The sequence below is a fragment of the Saimiri boliviensis genome, chromosome 2, assembly GCF_048565385.1.
Source record: "Saimiri boliviensis isolate mSaiBol1 chromosome 2, mSaiBol1.pri, whole genome shotgun sequence".
In the NCBI taxonomy this organism is placed as follows: Eukaryota; Metazoa; Chordata; class Mammalia; order Primates; family Cebidae; genus Saimiri; species Saimiri boliviensis.
Window position 1 is genome coordinate 47,571,311 of NC_133450.1, and position 18,615 is coordinate 47,589,925.

Sequence of the window (18,615 nt, forward strand, 5' to 3'; positions counted from 1 at the left end):
GCCCTGCCGCACTGTTAGTTCTTTTAGAAATGGGTATTCGAGCTGGGTGCGGTGGCTCATGCCTCTAATCCCAGCACTTTGGGAGGGTGAGGCGGGCAGATTACTTGAGGTCAAGAGTTCAAGTCCAGTCTGTTCAACATGGCTGTACTAAAAATACAAAAATTAGCCAGGCATAGTGGTGCCCAGCTAAGGCACAAGAATCTCCTGAACCTGGGAGGCGGAGGTTGCTGTGAGCCAAGATAGCACCACTGTACTCCAGCCTAGGTGACAAAATGAACCTCTGTTTCAAAAAACAAAAAAACAGAAAAGAAATAGGCATTCAGGTATATGAAGTACTTTGGTTCCTTTTCCCTCCTCCAGTGTCACCTTAACCACTACTGAAACAATAGCAGGGAGACAAGGCTCCTCACACTATTGCTCCCAGACTCAGAATTCAAACGAACCCTTCTAGTAGTAAAAGCTACTAACTGTGGACTCTGGATAAAGGAAAGCTACTTGCTCCTTCCATTCCAAGTAGTAAAGCTACTTGCTTCTTCCATGGTATTCTCCCTCCTTTTCCCTGAAAATGGGCTTTGTAAAAGAAATGTGGGACTGTCTTGGCAGAGGCACAAGGGGAAAGCAATGAGGGGAGACTCAGAGATGTCTCCTCATGGTTCTAAGATAAGTGGTAGACAGCAGTTTCTTCCCTCAGCAACTGGGCAACTCTAGGACAAACCAAATTCAAAGATGAAACAGTGCTTGCCTGGAACATAAGTTGAGATATTAGGAATGCCCATTTGTTCTGTTTCAAACCCCCTTGTTTGCTCTAATTACTCATTGCTTAAAATAAGGCTCTTGAGGACAAGGGCCAGGGGGAGAGCTTCAAGGGTAAACAAGGTAGTATAGACACTAAGATTCTGTCTGTCCAATTTTATTGGGAACAAGGACATTATAACTGCTATCAAAAAGAAGGGAGCCCAGCGGCTCCTCCTGGAGCAAGATCCTTCTTCAGATTTGATCCAGGGCTGGGAGGGCAAAAGACCCTTTTCAGGCAGGGTCACACTACCACCTTTAGCAGGACTTCCCCAAAAAGTTATCCTCCTTTAGCTCAGTACTTGGCACTTAAGGAAAAAGGACCAACAAAGGTAGTGTTAGGAAGACAAGCCCAGACTTATCAGGATACCGACTCAGCCAACTGCTTTAGTGCTTCTTCATCTTCATCTGCTTTGGGAGCTTTGAGGACAGAGATACCCAGAGAAAAGAAAGGAGAAGCATTAAGGTCTCAGCAATTCCAACCATCCCCTGCTATGACCTTCAGAGTCTGCTGAATTCTCTCTCCCCAGCAAAAACCTTAAACGTGTGATCATTCTGCTTGTTAGGCTGCTGTTCAATCCCACAGCACCTTTGTGCAAATTAGAAAAATGGTGCCTCTTGCTCCTGCCATTTTTAGCCCTAAACAAGGGTACACAGTTTGCTGAGTGGAGCACAGGCTAGGTAGGTGCCTGTATGCAGTTCACAACCTGCACAACTGTAGCAGCAGCCCTTTCTGTATGGTTCCTTTGAGACAGGATAGATGAAGAAGAATCTTTCCTCATATCTCTCCCACCCTCTTAAGTCCTCAAGACAACAGAAGAACCCTGCATACCTGGCCCTGCCGGCAGATGTGTAGAAGGTACACTAGGCAATTTGACTGGGGGTTCTTCCTCCTTGTTGCCCACATTTAGCAACTCCTGAGCCAATTCCTCCTGCTCCAGCTCCTCTAGTTCCTCCAGCAGTTCATCCTGGATGGGGAAAACAAGACCATTCAAGATGAAGGAAAAAACTTCTACCTCTGAAAACATACCACTTTTGAAGTTCCCTCCCAAACTTGCTCCAAGAGCCTCTCTTGGGTGTTCCTTCTGGCCAGTCCCATACTTACTCCAATATTCCCTTACCCCTCACCCCCAATCACCTCATCCACATCATCTCCAAAGCCCACAGGCCGAGAAATGGCATCTGAGATCTGATGGGCCACCTCCTGTTGTTCTGTGATGTCAGCCATCAGTTCATCTACTTTGTCAATGTCCCTGAGAATGAGATAGACAGCTAAGAAATCAGGAAATGATGCCCCCTTGACTTTCTCATCTCACATGATTGAAACCCCTCCTGCCTTGTAGGGTCACACTGATAAGCCCATAGCTATCAAGTAGAAGAGATCCCTGGAAAATTGCAAAGACACAAGCCTGGGCTAAGAAATAGCAAGGAGCCACACTGGAGAGGACAGGCTGCATTCTCTTTCCTGAAGGATCTTTAAGAATCAGAGAAGGCAGCCAGGCGCGGTGGCTGATACCTGTAATCCCAGCACTCTGGAAGGCCGAGGCGGGCGGATCACCTGAGGTCAGGAGTTCGAGACCAGCCTAGCCAACATGGTGAAACCTTGTCTCTACTAAAAGTACAAAAAAATTAGCCAGGAGTGGTGGTGTGCACCTGTAATCCCAGCTACTCGGGAGGCTGAGGCAGGAGAATCACTTGAACCTGGGAGGTGGAGGTTGCAGTGAGCTGAGATCAGGCCATTGTACTCCAGTCTGGGCAACAGAGTGAGACTGTCTCATTTAAAAAAAAAAAAAAACAAAAAACATGGACCGTGCCACACACCCAGTGATCCTAAAACAAGGAATGCAGCCTAAATTCCAAATACCAGAGACTGAAATTTTCAGCCTTGCTAAAACACCTTGATGTTTGAACCTTTGTGTTTTGTACAGGGCATTCTCTGTGCTAGTTTGTGGTGGTTATAAAAACAATTAGCAAAATAGCCTATATTTGTATTTGTTTTCTGTTCCATATTTCTGTGCCACATTGTTTTCTCTCAAAATCCATTCCTTAAAAAAATAAATGTTGCAGATGTGAAAGAAAAAAGAAAAAAAGAATTAGAGAAGGTGGCTGGGCATGGTGGCTCCTGCTTGTAATTCCAGAATTTTGGGAGGCCCAGGCAGGTGGATCACCTGAGGTCAGGAGTTCAAGACCAGCCTGGCCAAAATGACAAAACCCCATTTCTTTTTTTTTTTTTTTGAGATGGAGTTTCGCTCTTGTTACCCAGGCTGGAGTGCAATGGCGCGATCTCGGCTCACCGCAACCTCCGCCTCCTGGGTTCAAGCAATTCTCCTGCCTCAGCCTCCTGAGTAGCTGGGATTACAGGCACGCGCCACCATGCCCAGCTAATTTTTTTGTATTTTTAGTAGAGACGGGGTTTCACCATGTTGACCAGGATGGTCTCGATCTCTCGACCTTGTGATCCACCCGCCTCGGCCTCCTAAAGTGCTGGGATTACAGGCTTGAGCCACCGCGCCCAGCCCGACAAAACCCCATTTCTACTAAAAATATAAAAATGAGCTGGGTGGTTTTTTTATAACCACCCAGCCCCCACCGGTAATCCCAGCTACTCAGGAGGGTAGGGCAGGAGAAACACTTGAACCCGGGAGGTGGAGGTTGCAGAGAGCCGAGATCGTGCCACTGAACTCCAGCCTGGGCAACAAAGTGAAACTCCACCTCCAAAAAAAAAAAAGAAATAAAACAAAAAAAGAATTAGAGGAGACATCTTTCCTCCCTAGAATGCCCCAGCCAGCGAAAGGATCTTATAGGAAGCAAGGAGGCAGACAAAGGTCTAGCCATCACAAACATCCGTACTGTAACTCCACACTCTGAGAGGCTTTAAAGTATGGTAGCAAGCCACTCTTCCCAGTGCCTGGGTCCCTCCACCCGTCCCCCCATACCCACATGTCCTGGTAGGCCTTCTTCATGCCTCGGGCAGCAAGCTCCATGGTACGAAGAACTTCTGCATTGGTGGTGGCATTCTCAATGGCCTCACGCTGAAACTCCAGGGTAGATAACGTCCCATCAGTTTGTGCCAGCTGCTGTTCCAATCTTTTCTTTCTCCGCAAAGCCTGTAGGGCGGCTGACCCAGCCCACACCCTGAACATCAAGAGTCAGAAGCACCTGCTTCCCATCTGGGCCCTCCCCATAGGCTCCTTTCCCTCATTACCTCTCTTATTCTTGGTCCCATACTTCTTGGCTGTTTGTAGCTCCTGCTGAATCTTCTGCTCTAGAAATTCCTGTTTCTTGATCAGTATCTTCTCTGTTTCCTTCAGTTTCTGTATTGCTTCTTCAGGGGTTGGCCCCTTCTCCTTCTTCCCTGAAGAGTCCAATGAAGTGGGCCCAAATTTTGTGAAGGAAAAATATTAGCCACCAATCACTGAATGCATAGTATGTGCTAGGCACCTGACTGTGTTATTGCTAATCCCCAAATCTCTACAATGAATGTGCTATCTCTTCACTTTCCAAATGTGAAAACAACCACAAAGATGTTAAAAATCACAACTAGTAAGAGACTGTGCAGGAATCAAAATGTGGTAGTAAGAGTTCTAAAGCCAATATTCTTTTTACTATTCCTAGCTGCCTTTTTTTTTTTTTTTTTCTGAGATGAAGTCCTACTCTGTTGCCCAGACCAGAGTGCAGTGGGGCAATCTTGGCTCATTGAAACCTCCGCCTCCCAGGTTCAAGTGATTCTCCTGCCTCAGCCTCCTGCCTCAGAGTAGCTGGGTCTACAGGCACACACCACCATGCCCGGCTAATTTTTGTATTTTCAGTAGAGATGGGATTTCGTCATATTGGCCAGGCTGATCTCGAACTCCTAACCTCATGATCCACCCCCCTCAGCCTCCCAAAGTGCTGGGATTACAAGAAGGAGCCACCACGTCCAACCAAGAAGACAGTATTTCTTCTTCACCTTGGATCCCTCTTGCCCAGCACAAAGTATTTTAGAACAAGGTTTTGGAGAGGGCTGAAGACAGCCTTAACAGTGGGAGCCGGCACGATTGCCACGCCCTCAAGTCCCCTCCCGGATCTTGAGTTCTCCCCTCTGAGAGCGGGGAAGGACGGAGAATGGGAACAAGTCGCCCTGATAAGGTGTGCCTTCTGGCACCTGCGATGAGCCTTGCTCCGCCATCGGCTGGGGTTTTCCAGCCTGTCTCCCGAGTTTCTAACCCCTGTCCCGTGCAGCGGTCCGGCCGAATTTCGCCGGGGTCTCTGCTTCCCCAGCACCAGCCAGCGCGTCCTGGATGGCCAGTCCCACCCGGCTCACCCTTCCCGAAGAGCCTGCCGAGACCACTCATCGCCTCTCCCGCCTCCGCCACTCAGCGTCCTCCAAACTTCCGCCTTGCTCCTGGGAGGGTGATGTTTCATCACACAGGGACCAGCCTTGCCCAATCCCTCCTTAGGGCGCCGCAGCGACATCATCAAGAGGCGCAAACCAGACCACCGCCGTCACGTGACCCAAGCCACCAGCCCAGACCGACGTGCTCCTCTTAAAGCGGCCGCATCATTTTCTGTTACATAAAAAGGCAGTCCTGTCTCCACCCCAGAGTATGTGCTTATTCTCCTGAGGGAAATGTGCAGTGTGATGGCACCTCAATGTGTGGAGTCAGTGGGAAAACTCTTCATGCTCTTTACAGAGCTCAGGAAAATGGTACGGGATGGGTTCAAGCACTTGGGGTTGCCCTAAATTTAGATGGCAAACCTGATGCAGTCTAATGTCTCACATTCTGGTCTCTGCACCTCAGGACAACCAACCCCAGTTCACAGGCTAGAAAAATAGAAACTACCCACACTGTTTGCAAAATCTCTTCTGTCATACACAGATGAACTTTAATAAATTACAAATGCACCTCAAAATGCCTTCTTGATTTCCTTTCAGTATAGGCCTCAAAGGAGGCTCATCCTCAAGACTGGACCTCAAGGCCCAGTTTGGGCCTTTGCAAATGTCTCTAACCCTTGACTTAGAGTTTGAAGATTCATTCCATTCTGGATGTGAATGCAGGTAACACCTAGAAAGATAAGAAGTCACATTTCATCAGGCTTTCAGGGCTCCCCATTATTACTCTGACCTTTGGGGGTGCCACCTATAGGGAAAACTATCCATCCTGTATGTATCTAATCCCTCCTAGGGACCCCAAATGGCTGTCCTCATCGCTCAGTACCCAGTTTGCTGACGTCTACAATATTCCGCCTCTCATCATCAAAGAAGATCATCTGGGAGAAAGGAATTCCAGTCTTCTGCTGTAACCTGTGCAAGATAGGGCAGGGGTAAGCAAGCTAGTATCTTGGTTCCCCAAGCCTCTGGTAGTTTCTCACCCTGTTCCTCCCTTATCTCCACATACCTCTCAAAGTGTGTGACTTTGCTGCCTGGATAGATTTCCCGATGAACAAAGTACCTGATGAGGTCAAAGAGCTCCAGTAGCTGGTTGGCCCCTTCTATCTCACCTGTCCTGCAAGACAGTGTGAAAGATGGGATTAGCAAAGTGAAGGGCCAGGGCTAAGTTAACTTATTAAGCAAAATTATTAAGTATAATCAGGGGAAATCAACTTGCTGTTTTTCCAGGATGGACAGGCATCCTCAGCCTCTGTTTAAACCCATTGCCTTCCTGTTTGACACAGCTGGTGCTGGGCCAATGTTTTAGTTTTTGTTTTGAGACAGGGTCTAGCTCTGTCACCCACACTGAAGTGCAGTGGCCCAATCATGGCTCAGTGCTGTCACAACCTCCTGGGCTCAAGCGAACCTCCCACCTCAGCCTCCCAAGTAACTGGGACTACAGGTGCATGCCACCACAATTTTGTTTTTTGGTAAAGATGGGGTCTCCCTCTATTGCCTAGGCTGGTCTCAAATTCCTGGGTTCAAGTGATCCTCCCGCCTAGGCCTCCCAAAGTGCTGGGATTACAGGTGTGAGTCACTGTACCCGGCCCCACTTTTTAATAATTAAAAGGCACAGGAGAGCATACAAGGAGAAAAAATATGCAAATACTTGCATACTTGCACCGCCCATATTTTTGTAGCCCAGAGGTTTCACCGTAAGTCTCATGCATGCACCCTTCGGCATCACACTATCAGTTTTTGTCAGTTGCTTTCCTTACCGTGAAGCAGCTGCACCAGGCACCCCAAGGCTCTGCAATCGTTTTAGGACCTCAGGCACCTCTGGGTACAGTCGGACATCTTGGCCCCGCCTATCTCGTACAGTTCCATCACTGGAGAGGGCAAGAGTGCACTCAGCCCCAGCCAGGCCCCATCTCGCCCCAGTCCTCCATGTCCCTACCTCACCTGCTCTTGTGAAACGGGGGGTCTACGTGCGTGTCAACCCAGAAGGGCCATAGAGTGTAATCTGCGAGAGGACGGAGAGGGAAGGTTCAGCCTGGGGGCGGGGGCGCAGGGACTGGAGAGCTGCAGTTAAGAATGTGAAAAGGAGAGCGGCTTACGAACTTCTCCCCTTACCGTCCCTCACCCAAATCGAAGACTGCCAGCTTCGGTAGTCGCGCCATGACCCGCACCGCAGGCGTTGTGCAGAGGTGGGGCTTCACCCAGGGCGGTAGAAAGAGCAGCAACTCCGGCAGCTAACACAGCCACCCAGCCTGCCATAGACAAATGGCGACTAGAGCGTCGCCACTCAGAACGTCGTCAGCCTGGAGACGGCGCAAGAGCGCCGTCTGATACTGGGTGGGGATGAGGATTGCAGTGAGGTACCAGCACGACCACACACTCAACCGTAGCAGTCAAGTCTCCCCAAGGCATTTGGCTACAGACATCCTCCCTACTTCCCCACTCCATCCAGCCTTGCCGGATTCTATAAAGAAGCCAGGTAAGAAGGGAAGCGTTTTCTCCTAGCACCTGCCTCTTCTCAAGACCAAGCGATATATCACAGCTTGCCACTCAATCTTTCTCCATTATCAACCTCTTCATAGTGTAGAACCCAAAGCCCTCAGTAATATTCCATCCAGAGTGCAGTGTCAGCCAAACCCTTGACGGCTTTCTCCAGCCAGGCCTAAATGTCCACTGAAGCCACAGTCAGAGAATTCACTCTCCTAAGGTTTCCACCATCCATGTTACCACTACACTGGTAAATGTTTGTGGGGAGGAACTGATCTGTATTGTCTGCCAATTTCTGTAAATAATCCTACCATGGCCAACTTCAAGCTACCATCATGAAGTCGCTTAATAGAGTTGGAAAGAGCTGCCAATAATTGGTTCCCATGAGCCACTAGGAACTGGCTCCAGCGAACCACTAAGCAGGCTTTCCTAGAGTCTCATAATCCCTCTAAGAACCCCATCCCTTCCACTGTCCTGCTCCTTCAGCCTGTTATAACTGAGTGAGCATTAGGTCCATTTTTATTTCAGTCAGCTTGTGCAACAGAAGAAAGGTTCCAGGAGGCCAGGAAATATTTTATTGACAACCAGGGACACAGCCATAAGAGAGGGAAGCACACAGGACTGCAAACTAACACCCAATAGTCAGCAAGGGCCCACTGGGCCAGGAATACTGCATCCTGGGATCCTCACAGTCTCCCACCAGTAGACATACATTACTGGGCATCCAGGGGAGGGGGCAGTGGCCCTGGCGTCCCAGAGAGTGAGAGGATATATGATGCCTCATTATGAGCGACAGGGTAAGGAGGTAAAATAGAGGGTCCATCACTGCCTCGGACCACCTCCTCCTCTCAGAGCCAACACGAGGTGGAGGACTGAACCACCTAAAATCTTGTAATCAGCTGCTGTCTTCTCATCATTCCTGCAGGAAAAGGAAGCCAAAAAAGAAAGACTTAGAACAGTTTTTTGGTTTTATTTTGTTTTTGAGACAGTCTCTGTCACCTAGGCTGGAGTGCAGTGGTGCAGTCTTGGCTCACTGCAGCCTCTGCCTCCTGGGTTCAAGTGATTCTCCTGCCTCAGCTTCCTGAGTATCTAGGATTACAGGCACCCACCATTACACTCGGCTAATTTCTGTATATTTAGTAGAGAGAGGGTTTCACCATGTTGGCCAGGCTGATCTTAAACTCCTGACCTCAGGTGATCCGCCCCCATCAGCCTTCCAATGTGCTGGGATTACAGGCGTGAGTCACCGCACCTAGCCAGAACAGGAGTTCTTAACCTAAGTTTCATGGATCTCTTTTGGGGTCTGTGAACTTGAACAAGGAAAAAAAAAAAATCCCATCTTTATTTTTACTAACCCACAACTAAAATTTAACATTTCTTCTAACTTTAAACATAGGCCAAAAACCACAGTAATATTAGCAATATATTAACTTGTTAACAATAGAAATTAGCTATTTTCATATCATAATTGTTTGTAGGTATCTTGAAAATATTTCAAAATTATGGTCATATTAGACCTGCTATTAGATCTCATGTATTAATAAAAAAGCACATACTTACTAAATCACAAATTTGTTTTAGTATTTTGATAATTGTATTTCAATATAATTAGTTTTCTTTGTAATTCTATATATTTTGTTTTATGCCTGAAAAAATGTTATTCTGAGAAGGGGCTTGAGGCTTCACCAGATTGCCAAAGGGTCTAAGGCACCAAAAACAAAAGACAGGCCTGATCCACCTCAGTATGTGGCCCCTCTCATCTTCACAGAAGATGGCCATGCTGTCATTCTCACTCCAAACTCACATCTGTTTGCCACTGTAGATGAGCCTCTGCTGCTGTGGGGGGATTCCCTCTTTCTCCTCCACACGCTCCTTGATTCGCTCCACCTTTAGAGAGACAAGTAGTCAGGAGGTGCTCAGGGGTAGGACCATGGAAATGGAACGAACAAGGGCTATGCAGACAGCATGAGAGCAAAAGGACCAAATTCACAAGCATACACAAACAAATATACATGGCAAGAAGTATATGAAAAGAAGTTGGGCATGCATCACCTTATCTGTAGGTTCAATGTCAATCTCAATTTCCTTTCCGGTCAGCGTCTGAAACAGGCAAGGGTTTCATGAGTCCTAAAGCCCAATGTACAATTTGTCTTTTAGGTAAAACATCCTCTTGGTCTTTGGGATCCACTGCCTTCTGAGAGATGCATATTCTCAGCAGCATTGCTTTGGAGAATTAGAAGGCTTTGAACATACCTACATTCATCAAATATTTTTAGGCTGTGACCAACTTTGATAGAGCAAGATTCTTCAAATCATCTGATTCCCTTAATCCCATGAGTCATCTTCCATTGCCTCTCCCGTCCCCCAAAATCAGTGAGAATATTGGCATTCTTTTGGATGATATGGCAATGAAAGGTATCTTTTATTTATTTATTTATTTATTTATTTTGAGACACAGTTTCATTCTTGTTGCCCAGGCTGGAGTGCAATGGTGTGATCTCAGCTCTCTACAACCTCTGCCTCCAGGGTTCAAGCGATTCTCCTGCCTCAGCCTCCTGAGTAGGTGGGATTAAAGGCACACGCCACTACGCCCAGCTAATTTTGTATTTTTGGTAGAGATGGGTTTTCTCCATGTTGGTCAGGCTGGTCTTGAACTTCTGACCTCACGTGATCTGCCCGCCTCAGCCTCCCAAAGTGATGGGATTACGGGCATGAGCCACTGCGGCTGGAAAGGCATCTAAAAAAAGTCAGAAGGACCTTGTTCTGTTATAAATATCAGTGCTAAAAATTAATATTAATTCAAATAATTCTCGAGGAATCACCTCTAAGCAATATTTTCAAAACGCTAGAATTGCCAGGCGCAGTGGCTCAAGCCTGTAATCCCAGCACGTTGGGAGGCCGAGGCGGGTGGATCACGAGGTCAAGAGATTGAGACCATCCTGGTCAACAAGGTGAAACCCCATCTCTACTAAAAATACAAAAAATTAGCTGGGCATGGTGGTGCGTGCCTGTAATCCCAGCTACTCAGGAGGCTTAGACAGGAGAATTGCCTGAACCCAGGAGGCGGAGGTTGCGCTGAGCCGAGATCGCACCATTGCACTCCAACCTGGGTAACAAGAGTGAAACTCCGTCTCAAAAAACAAAACAAAACAAAACAAAAAAATGCTAGAATTGGCTGGGCATGGTGGCTCATACCTGTAATCCTAAGGCTTCGGGAGACCAAGGTGGGAGGATCACTTGAGCCTAGGAGTTCCAGACCAGTCTGGACCAAAAAAAAATTAGCTGAGTACAGGGGTGCATGCATGTAGTACCAGATACTTAGGAGGCTGAAGTGGGAGGATCACTTGAGTCCAGAAGTTAGAGGCAGCAGCAGTAAGCCATGATTGTGCCACTGTACTCCAGCCTGGGTAACAGAGGAAGACACTGTCAAACCCCCCTCCCCCTGGAAAAAAAAAAAAGAGAAAAGAAAAAAAGACTAGAAGTCAACATTGCATCCCCCATATCTTTATAGACTTCTACCTAAATCCTAAATTGCAGCTCTTGTCTTCTTGACTGCTTCCATAGGTTAAGGGCTGGTGATATTCAAACACAATAATTATACCGATTATGCAGTCACAAACACTGTGTTCCACCCATTCTCATCTCCCATTCCTCCTTGCTCTTAAAGCTCTATCTGCATTAGTCCACAGTGATCCAGGCCACAAACACACTATGCTCATTAATTTACAGGCATTTCTTTGCTTCTACTGTTTTCCTTGTTGCAATATCCTCCCCTGCTCCTTCTCCAAACTTCAAGACCCCTTTAATATAAGATCTCCTCCTGTATAATGTGTAGACCAGTTCCCAGTATACTTTATTAATACTTCCAATATTAATACAGCAATTACAGCTAGTTGTTTTAAGTGTTAAACTTTCCCAGTGTTTGACACATAAGCAGTCATTGAGTATTTTTGAAGGGCTAAATACACTGACGATCATGTTATAATCACAAATAACATTTACTGAACACTTTCTATTTTTCTCCTTTTCTTTACTTTTTGAGACAGGGTCTCACTCTGTCACCCAAGCTGGAGTACAGTGGTGTGATCCTGGCTTACTGCAGCCTTGACCTCCTGGGCTCAAACAACCCTCCCACCTCAGCACTTTGGGAGGGGGAAGTGGGCACAGTGCTTGAGCCCTGGAATTTTGAGACCAGCCTGGTAACATAGTGAGATCCCCATCTCTACAATAAAATTAGCCAGGGACAGTGGCACAAGCCTGTAGTCCCAGCAACTGGATACTCAGAAGGCTGAGGCAGGACTGCCCAAGCCTAGGAGTTCAAGGCTGTAGTGGGGTGACTGTGCCACTGCACTCCAGCTTGAGGGACAGAGCAAGGCCCTATCTCAGAAAAAAAAAAAAATTCAAATGGTAAATTTTCATCCCAAATAAATACTAGACCTATATTTAAACTTCATAATTTATAATTGAAAAAGATTTATACATCGAACTTGTTCCAAACATACACCTTTCTCTTTGCTGTAGTGTTTGAAACTGTCCATAATTAAAACTGTTTTAAAGTAACTGAACAATTTTAGAAGACATTCTTGATATATCACACTGTGATCTGACACATTCAATGCTATTTAACAAGTATAAGATGAACCTAAGCCGGGCGCAGTGGTTCCAGCACTTTGGGAGGCCAAGGTAGGCAAGCCACATGAGGTCAGGAGTTTGAGATCAGACTGGCTAACGTGGTAAAAACCCGTCTCTACTAAAAATATAAAAAAATTAGCTGGGTATGGTGGCACATGCCTGTAATCCCAGCACTTTGGGAGGCTGAGGCAGATGGATCACTTGAGGTCAGGAGCTTGAGACCAGCCTGGCCAACAGGGCAAAATCCTGTCTCTACCAAAAATACAAAATATTAGCTGGGAGTGGTGGCACATGCCTGTAGTTCCAGCTACTCAGGAGGCTGAGGCAGGAGAATCGCTTGAATAAAGGTGGAAGTTGCAGTGAGCCGAGATTGTGCCACTGCACTCCGGTCTGGGTAAGAGAGGGACGCTCTGTCTCAAAAATAAAAATAAATATAAAAAAACAAGGAAGTGCTATATTGTGCAAACACCAAGGGTTATGTAATAACAAAGTGCTATGGTGAATGAAAATCAATGTCATCAATTTAAGCCTGGAATGAGATAACATTATATAACACTATATATATAGTGTTTTAATTTATATTATGTAGCATTAATTATAACACTAATAGCCAAAATAAAAATGACTGACATCAGCATTTTTATGGTGCTGCAAGGGTACTAGCTAGTAAGGGTACAGAGCAACTGGAATGCTCATACATTGCAAGTGGGAATATAAAATGGTACAACCGGTTGGTTTCTTTTTAAAGTTACATATGGCCAGGTGTGGTGGCTCACGCCTGTAATCCTAGCACTTTGGGAGGCTGAGGTGGGTGGATCACCTGAGGTCAGGAGTTCAAGACCAGCCTGGCCATCACGGTGAAACCCCATCTTAAAAAAAAAAAAAAAAAAAGTTACATATATCTACCACATGACCTCGTTATTTTATTCTTAGGTATTTATCCAAAGGGACTGAAACATGTTCACAGAAAGACTTGCATAACAATGTTTATAGAAACCTTATTCATAATAGCCAGAATGGAGATAACTCAAACTCCTATCAACAGGAGAATGGCTAAACAAATTATCTATTAATAGTATTCCATCCAATGAGTACTATTCAGTAATAAGAAGGAATAAACCGGCTAGGAGTGGTGGCTCACGCCTGTAATCCCAGCACTTTGGGAGGCTGGGGTGGGTAGATCACCTGAGGCCGGGAGTTCAAGATCAGCCTGACCAATATGGAGAAACCCTGTCTCTACTAAAAACACAAAAAATTAGCTGGGCATGGCACATGCCTGTAATCCCAGCTACTTGGGAGGCTGAGGCAGTACAATCGCTTGAACCCAGGAGGCAGAGATTGCAGTGAGCCGAGATAGCACCACTGCACTCCAAACTGGGCAACAAAAGCGAAACACTGTCTCAAAAAAAAAAAAAAAAAAAAAAAAAAGGAATAAACCACAGATACATACAACAACAGACATTATGCTGACTGAAAGGAGCCACATACAAAAACTGTACATTGTATACTTTCATTTATATAAAATTCTAAAACAAGCAAAACTAATCTATGAAACTCTTGAGGGGTAGGCATACAAATGTTTATATTTTGTAATTACATGAACGTATGCTATTGTGAAAAATGCACTGAACTAGCTGGGCACAGTGGCTCATGCCTGTAGTAATCTCAGCACCTTGGGAGACCAAGGCGGGCGGATCACAAGTTCAAGAGATAGAGACCATCCTGACCAACATGGTGAAACCCCATTTCTACTAAAAATACAAAAATTAGCTGGGTGTGGTGGCACATGCTTGTAGTGCCAGCTACTCAGAAGGCTGATGCAGGAGAATCACTTGAACCCAGGTGGCGGAGGTTGCAGTGAGCCGAGACCACCCCATTGCGCTCCAGCCTGGGTGGCACAGGGAAATTCCACCTCAAAACAACAACAACCACAACAACAACAACAAACTCACTGAACTAAACCCTCAAGAAGTGTACATCTTATTGCATGTTAAAAAACATAATGAGAAAACTGGTTCACATAGTAAAGACAGCTGCCAAAGTAATCTGCAGTGAGGAAATCAATGAAGGATCTGGGGTTAGGACATTACATAATGAAAAAGAAGCTCAAGGAAGACCTGCACATTATGGTTTTGTACATCATCTCTTAGTTTAGACTCTCCACTTTATGACAGTAGGGCAATCTGATTGAAAGTATTCGAGAAATAAAGATATAAATAAGACCCCAGACCAGAATGAGGGTAATGAAAATGGAAAGAAAAATGAAACAGAAACAGGTTTTTAAGTGAAAAATTAGGTCCTATAAAAGGATCATGTAATTTTACATCACTCTAAAGAATTGTATTCCAGACACCTGAGCAATTGATGGGATTAACATATGAGACTGGTATTGGGATATGGTTTATGACAGAAGATTATATACTTAATTTTAGAACCACAGAGACAAGGTGACAAGAGAAGACTTAAATTAGGACAAATTGTAAAATCTTACAGAAAAATATGGAAGAAGTCAGCTACACAGAGACAGCAGTTGAAAATGAATAATTCGGCCAGGCATGGGGAGCTCATGCCTGTAATCCCAGCACGTTGGGAGGCCAAGGCAGGCGGATAGCTTGAACTCAGGAGTTTGAGACTAGCCTGGGCAATGTGGTGAAACCCCATCTCTACTAAAAATACAGAAAATCAGCCAGGTGCGGTGGCATGCACCTGTAAGCCCAGCTACTGGGGAGGCTGAGTTGGGAGGATCCCTTGAGCCTGGGAGATGGAGGTTGCAGTGAGCTGAGATCACGCCACTACAATCCAGCCTGAGTGACAGTGAGAATGTCTCAAAATAAAAACAAAAAAATAAGACTGGGTGCGGTGGCTCATGCCTGTAATCTCAGCCCTTTGGGAGGCTGAAGTGGGCAAATCACCTGAGGTCAGGCATTCAAGACTAGCCTAGCCAACATGATGAAACCCCATCTCTACTAAAAACACAAAAGTTAGCCAGGTGTTGTGGTGGGTGCCTGTAGTTCCAGCTACTTGGGAAGCTGAAGCAGGAGAAACACTTGGATCCAGGAGGCGGCAGTTGCAGTAAGCTGAGATCACGCCACTGCACTCTAGCCTGGGTGACAGAGCGAGACTCCATCTCAAAAAAACAAAAGAAAACAAACAAAAAACCAAAAAAGCTACACTTTAAGCCTGGGTGACAGAGTGAGAACCTGTCTCAAAAAAAAAAAAAAAAAAAAGGGAGAACTGTAAATAAAAACCTGTCACTTACATGGGAATTAGCAGCTATCTCCTTGGTTTGTTGTTTTGTTTTGTTTTTGTCTTTTTAAAATTAGTATTTTCTTCAGATGAGATTAACAGTTATCTCATACATAACTGCTTTCCTATGCATTTAATAAAGAAATGCAACAAACAAGACGGGATTGGGGGGAAAGGGAGGGAGAGGGGGGAGATAGAGCGAGATTAAAGACAGAAGGGTAAGTGTTGCTGGAAAGAAGACTGGAAATCTTGGAGAAGTACTAGATAAATATGGATTCAAAGAAACAGACAAAATCTAGAATCTTGCTATCCAAAGTGTAGTCCTCAGACATTCAACATCACCTGGGAGTTTGTGAGAAATGCAGAAACTTGAGCCCATCCCAGACCCACAGAATCATAACCAGCATTTTAGCAAGACCACAGGTGATAGGACACCGTATTTCTTTTTTCAAGTTTCCACACACAGCATTGATTTTTTTTCCAACACTATTTTTTAAACTGCAGGTCTTAACCCATCAGTGGGTTATGAAATCAACTTAGAATTGAAGTTTCAGAGCATATCACAAATAGCAAATTTTTCATGTCTCTAACACAAACATGGTGAAATCCTGTCTCTGTTAAAAATACAAAAATTAGCTGGACATGGTGGCGTGTGCCTGTAGTCTCAGCTACCTGGGAGGCTGAGGCAGGAGAACAGCTTGAACCCAGGGAGGTGGGGTTGTAGTGAGCTGAGATCGTGCCACTACACTCCAGCCTGGCCATAGGGCGAGACTCCAACTCAAAAAAAAAAAAAAAAAAAAAAAAAAAAATCGACAAAACAATATCCTTACCTAGCACTATACTGATATTTCCTTTTTTTCTCTCTTTTTTCTTTTCTTTTCTTTTTTCTTTTTTTTTTTTTTGGAGAAGGCGTTTCACTCTCGTCGCCCAGGTTGGAGTGCAATGACTCAATCTCGGCTCACTGCAACCCCCACCTCTCGGGTTCAAGCAATTCTCCTGCCTCAGCCTCCCGAGTAGCTGGTCTTGAACTCCTGACCTCAGGTGATCCGTCCACCTCGGCCTCCCAAAGTGCTGGGATTACAGGTGTTAGCCACCGCGCCTGGCCTTTTATTTATTTTTTTGAGATGGGGTCTGGAGTGCAGTGGTGCCATCACTGCTCACCAGGGCCTTGACATCCCAGGCTCAATCAATCCTCCCATCTCAGCCTCCCAAATAGCTGGGCCTACAGGCCTGCACCCACACCCTCAGCTAATTTTTGGTATTTATTGTAGAAATGGAGTTTCACCATGTTGCCCAGGATGGTCTCGAACTCCTGGGCTCAAGCAATTGGCCTGCCTCGGCCTCCCGAAGTGCTGGGATTACAGGCATTAGCCACCAAGCCCAGCCTATTTTCTTTTATTAATGGTGCCAGTGACCCATTCACCTATTAAATTGACGTCACGACTCTTACATAGGTGGCTACTCAAAGTTTGAAAAACAATCAGCCGGGTGCGGTGGCTCAAGCCTGTAATTCCAGCACTTTGGGAGGCCGAGGCGGGTGGATCACGAGGTCAAGAGATCGAGACCATCCTGGTCAACATGGTGAAACCCCGTCTCTACTAAAAATACAAAACATTAGCTGGGCATGCTGGTGCGTGCCTGTAGTCCCAGCTACTCAGGAGGCTGAGGCAGGAGAATTGCCTGAACCCAGGAGGCGGAGGTTGCGGTGAGGCGAGGTCGAGCCATTGCACTCTCCAGCCTGGGTAACAAGAGGGAAACTCCATCTCAAAAAAAAAAAAAAAAAAGAAAAAGAAAAAAAGAAAAACAATCATCTTTAACAACTATTTTAATACTTGGCCTCACACCTTAGCTAAGTAGTGGGGAAGGACTGGGGAAGAGAAGGTTGAGAAATAGTTTGGAAGGACTGGAGAAGAGAAGGTTAAGAATGACTATTAAGTACGGAAAATATGCTAAGAAGCTGATGAAATAACGACAGATTTACTTAGCTATAAAAAGGCCAAACTAGCACTGGACTTCATCACTTGTCAGCAGTTGTTTTTTTTGGGGGGGGGTGGGGGGAGGTCGGGGCATCTGTCCCAGCTACTCAGGAGGCTGAGGCAGGAGAATTGCCTGAACCCAGGAGGCGGAGGTTGCGGTGAGGCGAGGTCTGAAAGCACAAAAGAGGAAACAGCAGATAGGACTAATAAGGGCTGGAAATTGGTGAAGAACCACCATGGGAGTTGAGAGATGCAGATGAAGGAAACCACGGCTAGTACCAAGAACGAGGGCAGCAGTAACTAACCTGCCTCTGCCAAGGAAGTGAGGCTGGTCCAGGATGCCAGGCTCAGAAAGGCAGGTGCTGACTGACCACACTCCCCGCTTTGGCTCCTGTAGGATGGCTGAGATACCACACCTTGGCAACCACCAGTAAGGGCTCATAGTCTAGCCCCTGGGAGGCCCCGGTTTCCCCGGGCTAACGTTTTAGGGCTGTGCTCGGAGGCGGCCTACGTTAGGGACTGGGAGAAGCAGGTAACCTGGGAATGAAGAATGGAGAGCAACGCTTATTCCCAGAATCTGAGAGAAGGGGGAGTCAAGCCGCTGCTAGGCCTTCTCTATGACTGAGGGGGTTCGAATACAGTGAGATATGACAAAAGCCAACCCCTTCTGGGTGACAGCAAAGTTCTGGCAAAAAAAAAAAGCAGGGACGACAAAAGACCCCAGGGTCGGGGGTCCAGGGACCTGGGCCCCGCTCTCAAAGCCCTTCTAAGTCCCCCTATTTCCCATCACCCCTCGCGCGGAGCCCTGATGCTGTCAGCGCCCTCCAGGCTCGGGAAAGGCGTGGTTTTCCTTCCCCATGTATCCCGTAAGGCACAGCTGCCAGCGCAGCACTACTGCGTCTTGGCAAGGCTGGAGGTGCTCCCACCTTCACTTTAATTAGCATCTTCTTTCCAGTTTGGGACTGCACACGGATAAATTGACGCTCCCAGCACTCCGGTCGCCGCTGCCGCTCTCCAGCACTCTGCCTGCGAGGGCCACTTCTGCTTCCGGGTCACTGTCTGGCTCCACCCTCTCCCTGCCCCCCCCGCTCCCCCCCGCGTTCCACTGGGTTC

The 18,615-nt window shown here is 46.4% G+C and overlaps 3 protein-coding genes across 7 annotated transcripts; all 3 read right to left on the bottom strand.

Annotated features, from left to right (window-relative positions):
• Positions 1-894: 894 nt before the first annotated feature.
• On the bottom strand, positions 895-5,529 carry CHMP4A (charged multivesicular body protein 4A). Its single transcript, XM_010335005.2, has 6 exons — positions 5,096-5,529; positions 3,998-4,147; positions 3,733-3,910; positions 1,931-2,045; positions 1,625-1,760; positions 895-1,212 (listed from the first exon to the last, which is right to left on the bottom strand). Exons 1-6 carry the CDS (start codon positions 5,124-5,126, stop codon positions 1,154-1,156), a joined length of 669 nt encoding a protein of 222 aa, XP_010333307.1. The 5' UTR covers positions 5,127-5,529; the 3' UTR covers positions 895-1,153.
• A 94-nt stretch (positions 5,530-5,623) lies between these two features.
• On the bottom strand, positions 5,624-8,277 carry MDP1 (magnesium dependent phosphatase 1). 5 transcript variants are annotated; one of them, XM_010335006.3, is made up of 6 exons: positions 7,287-7,431; positions 7,106-7,166; positions 6,922-7,032; positions 6,171-6,278; positions 5,991-6,076; positions 5,624-5,837 (listed from the first exon to the last, which is right to left on the bottom strand). In XM_010335006.3, the coding sequence occupies exons 1-6, from the start codon at positions 7,321-7,323 to the stop codon at positions 5,746-5,748; spliced, it is 495 nt and encodes a 164-aa protein (XP_010333308.1). In that variant the 5' UTR covers positions 7,324-7,431; the 3' UTR covers positions 5,624-5,745. The 5 variants fall into 5 exon arrangements, with proteins under 5 accessions (XP_010333308.1, XP_074249359.1, XP_074249362.1 ...); XM_074393258.1 differs by lacking the exon at positions 7,106-7,166 and having other exon boundaries at positions 7,287-8,277; XM_074393261.1 differs by lacking the exon at positions 5,991-6,076 and having other exon boundaries at positions 6,225-6,278.
• A 99-nt stretch (positions 8,278-8,376) lies between these two features.
• Positions 8,377-18,569, bottom strand: NEDD8 (NEDD8 ubiquitin like modifier). The gene is made up of 4 exons (XM_003924290.4): positions 18,429-18,569; positions 9,701-9,748; positions 9,453-9,535; positions 8,377-8,567 (listed from the first exon to the last, which is right to left on the bottom strand). The coding sequence occupies exons 1-4, from the start codon at positions 18,444-18,446 to the stop codon at positions 8,471-8,473; spliced, it is 246 nt and encodes an 81-aa protein (XP_003924339.1). The 5' UTR covers positions 18,447-18,569; the 3' UTR covers positions 8,377-8,470.
• Positions 18,570-18,615: the final 46 nt, after the last annotated feature.